At 41.3% G+C, this 8232-nt stretch overlaps 1 protein-coding gene across 1 annotated transcript in view; it reads right to left on the bottom strand.

Annotated features, from left to right (window-relative positions):
• The window catches only part of LOC108785019 (coiled-coil domain-containing protein 169-like), a 39403-nt gene that overhangs the window by 6232 nt on the left and 24939 nt on the right, over positions 1 to 8232 (bottom strand). The window contains exon 7 of the mRNA XM_018553992.1: positions 2743 to 2819. Coding sequence (XP_018409494.1) covers positions 2743 to 2819 — 77 coding nt within the window. The remainder of the gene's footprint in view (positions 1 to 2742; positions 2820 to 8232) is intronic.

Raw genomic sequence — 8232 nt, 5'->3', positions numbered from 1 at the left:
CACGGATGTCGCTTCTTTTTTTTCAAACCTTGGTGTGTCTGCTAGATAAAGTCTTATAATTTGAGGAAGCTGAACCCCCCCCAGGGAAAAAAATTATCTACGGCCCTGCAGGAATGTATACAAACTGGACAGGGAGTCTCCATATGCCCAGCACCAAAGGCTCCTATAATGAATACATAATGGTATTCTCAGTTTCATTTTGGTCCTACTGTACCAATCCCCTGCCAATCTACAGGCAATCACAACATTCAAATTATAAGAGTAAAGTAGGGAATACACGGTTAGAATTTTGAATGAACAAAATCGATTTTGGAGCATTCGTTCGCCTTTCTAATCGTTGATGGGGTGAAAATTCACAACCATTTTAGACTGTGGTGACGAAAAAATGTAAAGGAGGAGGTTGGAAAATTTTTCTCAATCGAACAAATTTCTAACAGTGAATGTGATTTTCATTCAGAAACTCCATTCATTCCAGAATAGAATGTTAAATAAAATCGAAGATTGAATAAAACTTTAAACGACAATCGGCAAGTTTGCGATGCCCAATATCGAACTTTCCGACTGGATTTACCGCACGCAAGTTCGTGCAGAAATCTACCTGTGTATACCCTACTTTAGCAACTTGGATATTGAGCAATCAAAGTGGAACCATGGGCAAAATGTTTAAAAAATTACATATATTTCAACACATCACTAGCATTAAGATAGCAGGTTTTGTTTTTGTCCCCACAGTAACAGTTTTTTACCCGTTAATCCTTCCAGTAAATCCATAATTTTTTAATTTTCCTTAACAGCATGACAATGATGTTCGCTCTGCAGTGAAATCACTGCAGTGTTGTCACCTTGTGTACAGGGTAGTTATAGGCAGACATGTAGCTTTAAATGGATTTTATTTAGGATAGTAACATAGGAGCTATACCCTAGCAACATTGAGTTTTTAAGAGTCGCATCCCCTACCATTTAGCTCTTCTCATCACTAATTCTCTGATGCAATTACCGGCTGTCAAAATGGCATGCTATGTACTACATAGCAGGAGTGGCTGTCAAAATGGAGCTGCTCCTGTTTAAAAAATGACACGTAGTCTGCAAATGCCATTTTTTTATAAAATGGAAGAATTAATTGTTGCAATGTATTTACCATTTTATGGATATGTAGATCAAAGGTGTGACCGTTGATCTGCATTTGACATCAGTTAACCCTCCTAATACCTATTAGGTTACTGTTCAAATTTGACAGGATTTTTAATGTGGGTCAACTGGTCATTAATCAAAAACAATGTAAAGTAATGTAACTGCAATCAATTTACATTTTTGGGCTGGATACCTGTAACCTTTTTTTTTGTCAACTGATTACTGTCTGGAATTAATGCCGGCATTTTTGTTGAAGAGACTGCGAGTTTGCCTCTACATTGAGACTGGTTCCCTAGAATATATATATAAATAAATTATTTTCCTCTACTTATCGTTTTCCTGACGTCTCCTTGCCAGTCCTATGACTTCATCCCTGACTTCTTCTGGTGAAAGCAGAGTGCAGGCATTCTTCCAGGACTGAGCAGTGCTCATGTAATGATATGTAAGCGCCTCTCGGTCCTGAAGCACTGCAAGCCCAGCCTGCACAAATTCAGCCGTAGAGGATACTCACCCACACGCCAAGGTTCAATGCATCAATGTGTCCTTATATTAATGGCAGATACACATGGCATCACAAGTATGTGCAACGTTTCAGAACCTATCGAGGTCCCTTAAAGGAGAACTATGGGGTTAAGGCTTTTCCCCATAGTTCTCCTTAGGGTAACGTGAGGACACAAACTAGCGTCCTCCCGTCACCCTAGGCTCAGTATACCTCGAGCCGTAGCTCGCGGTATACTGAGACGCCGCAGTATACCGCAAGCTGCTGCTCGCGGTATACTGAGACGCCGCAGCTGAAGCGGATCCCGACAATTGTGCCGGGATCTGCCCAGCTGCGTGACTGACAGCTGGCTCTGCCTATCTAGAGGCAGAGCCAGCTGTACCCGCCCCCTCCCCTGTCCGTTCCGCCAGTCAGCACTGGCGGATCGGAGCGGGGGGAATCCAGCCCCTCCCCTGTCACGGCAGAGAGCCGTGACAGGATCGATAGGTGAGAGAACGCCGCTATGTGTTCGCTCACCTCCCGATCTACTGAGCCGACCTGTGACAGTCTCATTGTCACAGGTCGGCTATAACTATGAGGTGAGTGAAAAGCACTCACCTCATAGTTCTCCTTTAATCAGACAAATAACACAGTGACCAGCCTGTGTCATGATGTGTCCCCAAGGGGGCATGTATACAGAAGGCTGGGCTCACAGGAAATGGGTAGACTGACAGTGTTATTTTGCTCTGAAGAGGATTACTACTGGCACTGGTCTGAGCAGGAAACCAGGGACAGCCCTGGGAAAGTAGGTAAAGCTTGCCAGTAATTTTTTATTAATGGGGAAGTTTGGGGAAGCCTAATAAGCAAAAAAATATATAATTCTGGAGTTACACTTTAAACCAGATGAATAAAGGTTGTTTGCACCTGTTAGTATTGTATAGTTTTTGCACTAACCCTTTACTGCCACTCTACTGGCAGAAACAACACATAGCATAACTATGTTACAGGGGGGACCGAGATTAAAGGCCTTTGTTATATCATTCACAGGTTTTTAAATGGTCCTTACAAATCTGTTCACATTTACTTGATGGGAACTGTGATCAAAGGAAAAAAAAAAGGCAGAGCCATCTTACTTATTCCCTGGATTTTCTCTGGTGGCATGTACTGCATCAGTTGCCTGTTTCTTAACAGCATCCTGTACGACTGAGGTCTGCAATTAAAATGAAATAGGTAAGATTACTGCCGGCCGAGTAGAAGACAGACACACATCTCAATTCACATCTTTTTTGTAGTAGTAAGTATTCAGAAACAATATTTCACCTAGTCTGACTTTCAGCAAGGATTCTGCAGGAAAGACATTTTCTGATTTGTTCATGAATTCAGCCTCTGGGTGAGTTAAAACTCTAATGACTGAGGATCAAAGGATAAAATGGGATTCCAGATTTGATGTACGTGTATTATTTAATGAAGCAGATGAACAAGTGTGAAGCAAGAAATAATATAAAGTCTCATAGTCAATATAGGAGAACAAGATCACATCAAAATCTGACAGCTGTAAAAATAGAAAACACAGGAACCCATTAAATGTCTTCTGGTGATGTAAGTAGACGTTGATGGCAGGTTTATGGTGACTTGCAAGATATCCCGCTGTTTGCTGCGCGATGCAAAGACCAGAGATGGCTTCTTAGATGCAGATGTGGTTCCTGGAGCGAAAACATATTTCCCATGTGCTCCAGAACAATCAGATAGAGGGAAACAGGCAGAAATTCAGGAGATGTATATGGATACACGCAATCAAACAGGAATATGTTGTATTTAAAATTCACAAAGTGGAAAGTCTACCTGCTGATTGCCTATAATTTTTATCTTGGCATTCATGTTATGCAAAATAGTTTCCCTGCCAGCTAAAGACCCCTGATTGTCATTATCAGTGTAATGCGTCAGGGCTTTGTGGTGGTACAGAATATATTAACCACTTGCTGTCCAGAGCAATTTCTGAATGTTGGCAAGAAAACTGCTTAAAACCCCCAAAGTTTATATATTTTCTGAAAGCAGAGGCCCTGTAAAAAAAAATGCTAGGTACAATTTATGTCGCACGGTATTTGCACAAATGCTTATCAAACCAGTATTTTTTAAGGATAAAGTACACTAAAATTACATTTTTAATGCACATAAACAGAATATAATACCCAATTTTTTGGTAAAATATAAAAGATGGGGTGTTTGCGTTGTATGTGCGTATTACCTTTATTTTAAAATTTTATTTTATTTTCTTTTTTTACACTCAACATTATTACTATGACATAGGGTGCTAATAAGCCCATTATGTAGTAGCAAATATAATGTGACAGGTCCTCTTTACGGAGACATCAGACCCCAATGTCATCTAGGGACCCCAGAGATCTGCTTCACCAGCTTCTTCTCCTGGCTCTAAGATTTGGAGAATGTACACAGTGATACAAGAAGTGATGTAATACACATCACTTCCGGGTCAAGTGATCAGAGGAGAGATCAGCGGCTGGAAGACACAGAGTGCCGCACTGTACAAACAATCCGGCGCCTGTACAGATGCCAGATCACTTGCAAATAGACAGCAATCGCCTACTGTTTCTTGGCATAATCACTTCAAGCGGATGACGTGTATTTACGTGAACCCATCTGAAGTGGTTAATCAGTCACAACACATCTTCTAGATCAGCATTTCTCAACCTTTATTCAATCATGGCATCTTTTAAAAACATGCAACATCTTAGTACCATGAGAGGTAAAAAATAAGTCTTATATCTTCGCAATACTTATCACGCATGTACTTAACATGAAAAGGATATGTGATGCTGGGTCCACTTTAATCATATTGATTAACTTTGCTCATGTTCAAATGACCTAAACTTATCAAAGTACAAGAGACATGTGAATTCTTACTTGGATCTTGCTGTGCTTTATAGATTTCTTTCAGATCTGTGCAGTAATCCAGTTTGAAACTTTGCCTCTGTGCAGGAGTTTCCTGTGATAAAGACCAGTCACTGCTGCTCTCCATGTGCACCTTGCTGGTCTTGTCTCCACCCTCTCCTGTAGTTTTCTACAGACAGCCAGTAATGGGTGGGGCCTGTTGGGTCCCTCCCACAACTCTGCTCTCTGCACAAATAATGTACAGCAAAGGGATGATGCCATCGCTACATTTACAAGGGAATAACTAGGTTTGTAAATGCATTTGGTGCATATAAAGTGGATTTATATCCTTTGTGATGATTAACTAATATAATTCAGCTAAAGTTTTTGTGCCCGACATTCAGCTTTAAGGGGAGTACAATTAAAAAGAACATGCAGTAAACTGGTATGTCCAAGACAAGTATTGCCATGCTCTACTCTACAAAACAACAAAGGTCTCTTTAATGTTATTATCTAATAAAATGAGTAATATATATTACTAATATAATTATCTAGGCTGGCCCTTTTAAGGCTTCAGTGAAGGTAACAGTTAGTGTTAGTCACTTAAGATTCAGTTTACTTCTGTAAACACTGACAGTTTAGCTACTAAACAAAAATAACTCTTCCGAGGAAATAGCTAACAGTTTCATTTGTCTCCTTCATAAAGATCAGCAATTATCATCAGCAGGGAGCCAGTTATTTGCAGAAAACACTGCGTCATTGTGCTCCCCTCTTGCGAAGGGATGCGGTTTATGAAGATGATGGCTCGGCTAGTGATCTGGCAAAGTACGCCACTAGAGATTGGGACATAGTGCACTCGTCTGACATCATGTGTAATTACACTAGCCAGAAAAGCATAGCTGATTGTAAGAGCTGTGTATGGACCACAGTTCCTGTATGTTTCTCCAGAATTATTGTCAAATTCTCAACACAAATAGGGTTATTCACAAACCTGCCGAAGGCAGCTGAGTGAAAAACCGAGCCGAAGTGAACAGAGCCGAATGACGTTGGGGCTATTCACCTGCTAGAGTCTTAACATCCGTGACATCATGACCGCCCAGTTGTTATCGTTTAATGACAGATCAGCGTCCCCAGGTCATTAGAGGACGCTGATCTGTTATTACAAGTGGGCAGAGTGAGCCGTGAGGCCAGGCCGTTCTCCCCTCTTCGGCTCTCACTTCGGCTCAGTCGAGCCGGAGCATATGCCATCGGCTCGGCTGAGCCGCTCAGCCGCCTTCGGCAGTTGTACGGGCTATTTTGAATAGCCCGTACAGCAGCCCTTCGGTTCAACTGAACCGAAGGGCTCCAGCGGCCGAACGATCAGCCAAAGCTACTGCTGGATCCTTTGGCTCTTTAGTGAATAACCCCCAAAGTTCAAAGACTACCAGAGCTACAAATAAAGGCCACAGAACCCTTCCTATATCTCATAAAATAAATAAGTAATGAAGAAGCCAAAAAATCCTCTGTAGGGCGCTGATTGCACCTTGCCAACGGTTAATAAGGCGCATTACCTTTATAGGCAATCGACTTTAAATTGACAACATAATGCACGGTGCTGTATGCACACGTTGTGCGTTGTGGTGCGTTAGTCAGTCTATTTAAAATAAATCGGTCGCAAAGCACCTCAACGCACAAATTTAGACTGAGCGGCATTTGTTTTGCTGCACTGCTGTGTGTTAAAGCTCAAGAGCGTTGGAGTGCCATTGAAAATGAATTCTACAGCACTCCTCCAAGGCACGTAAGTTGCATTACCACGCACTGCAGACGCATTTTACCGCAACGCCCTTATCTGAATGGGCCTTTAATGAAATTACCCTCTACCGCTCCTCAGTGTAGCCAGCTACAGGTGAAACTCGAATAATTAGAATATCGTGCAAAAGTAATTGCAGTAAGTGCTGCAAAAGGGGCCCAAACCAAGTACTGAGTACATATGCATGCTTGTACTTTTCAGAGGTCCGATATTGTTCTATGTACAATCCTTGTTTTATTGATTGCATGTAATAATCTACTTTTTTAAGGTTGTGGATTTGGGGTTCTTGGGGTTTTCATGAGCTGTAAGCCATAATCATCACAATTATGACAAATAACGGCTTGAACTATCTTGCTTTGCATGTAATGAGTCTATCTCATATATTAGTTTCACCTTTTAAGTTGCATTAGTGAAATAAATGAACTTTGCACGATATTCTAATTATTCGAGTTTCACCTGTATATTAGTTACCTTCAGCCTGGCTCTGGATATCTTCATTGTGAAGTCTTGCACATTCCCGCAAAGCCTTTTGTTGTCAATAGTGCCAGCCAGGCCTGGTCTTATTCCCACGGATGGGGTTGTACTTCTATGAATGGCTAACCATCCATAGAAATTAATAGACCCCAAAAGAGTCTAGCACTGAGGAAGGGGGGGGGGGGATCTCCCCTGAAACGTGTCAGCACTTTTGGCTCTAACCTGGATGTTTGGTATTTTACATCGCTTGTCTCCATCATGTATATATAAGTAGTTTTTTTATCTCTATATATATTTTGCATCCAATAAACGGTATCACACGAGGAAAAGGCGCTGTCCTTTTTGTTTCTTTGCATAGGTCATGAGGATACTTCCCCATCTTTGTGGATAGCAGCCTCCCTCAAGTGACTGGTGGTGAAGATTACCCTGCATTGGTTTCTGAGCGCTGTGGACATCATCTATTAGACTCCAAAGGAAAACTTTACTAAAAGTGATGTTTTTTTTTAAAAAGTGCTTTCACTAAATTGCTAATGATACTACTTATGTGAATATCACCAATTGGCCTGAATGGGTCTAGCTAGAAGATGAAGAGGTGGTCTCAAAAAGTGAGGTTTTACTCTGACGCTGTTTCCTGGCTGATAAACGAGATTGTGCAGTGTTTAAGGTAAAGTCTGCAGTGTGCTAGCATCAATTCAGTGACTATAACTGACATGGAGTGGACTAGAACTCTTAAGTTACACTTTAACAAATACAGAAATTACACTAAAGGATCTTTATCAGCTATATATGATTTGTACTCAGTCATTCGGTGTTCAGGGAGTTTCAATGTGCCATCATGATGTTTTTTAATCCCCATGTGCACTAGGCCATAAGCCTGGAAAAACTAGGGGTTTAACGACAGCAATATGATTGATATAAATCCAATACATCGACCTCTGTCTTAGCTGTGTGTACATTATATATAGCATATTGAAGCAGGAACAGGTACAAGCTGGCAATCTTACTGTGCAAAGAATCTATGCATATAGCAGATCCCCAGGTCTATTGCATGTAAAGCTGATGCATAAAGCAGCACCATTACTGCAAAATAATAAGTAATATTGTAGGTGGCTGTTAGTTATGGCTTCCTCTAACAGGTCAGTTTGTTTTCTGATTTATGCACTACCCTGTAAGCCCATTGCATCCTCATCAACACATATCTGGATTAGAGAGATGGGTTGCCCAGCACAGAATCATGAGACAGAAGTTTGCACATGCATCTAGAACAGCCTTTCTCAACCTTTTTCACATGGAGGAACCCTTAAAATAACTTTTGGTCTCAAGAAGCCTCTGCTAATAACTACTTGTATCTACAGCTTTTGGTACATTAGTGTGAAAGTCAGTGGGAAGAATGCTCTTTACATGTGTTGCCAGTTGGAAGACCCCCCCCCCCCCCCCCCCCCCTCACCTAGCACAAAAAGAGAATTAATGA

The sequence above is a fragment of the Nanorana parkeri genome, unplaced genomic scaffold, assembly GCF_000935625.1.
Source record: "Nanorana parkeri isolate BGI_ZX_2015 unplaced genomic scaffold, ASM93562v1 scaffold8, whole genome shotgun sequence".
Lineage (NCBI taxonomy): Eukaryota > Metazoa > Chordata > Amphibia > Anura > Dicroglossidae > Nanorana > Nanorana parkeri.
Note: the sequence above shows the minus strand (reverse complement) of the source record. Positions and strands in the feature narration are given on the sequence as shown.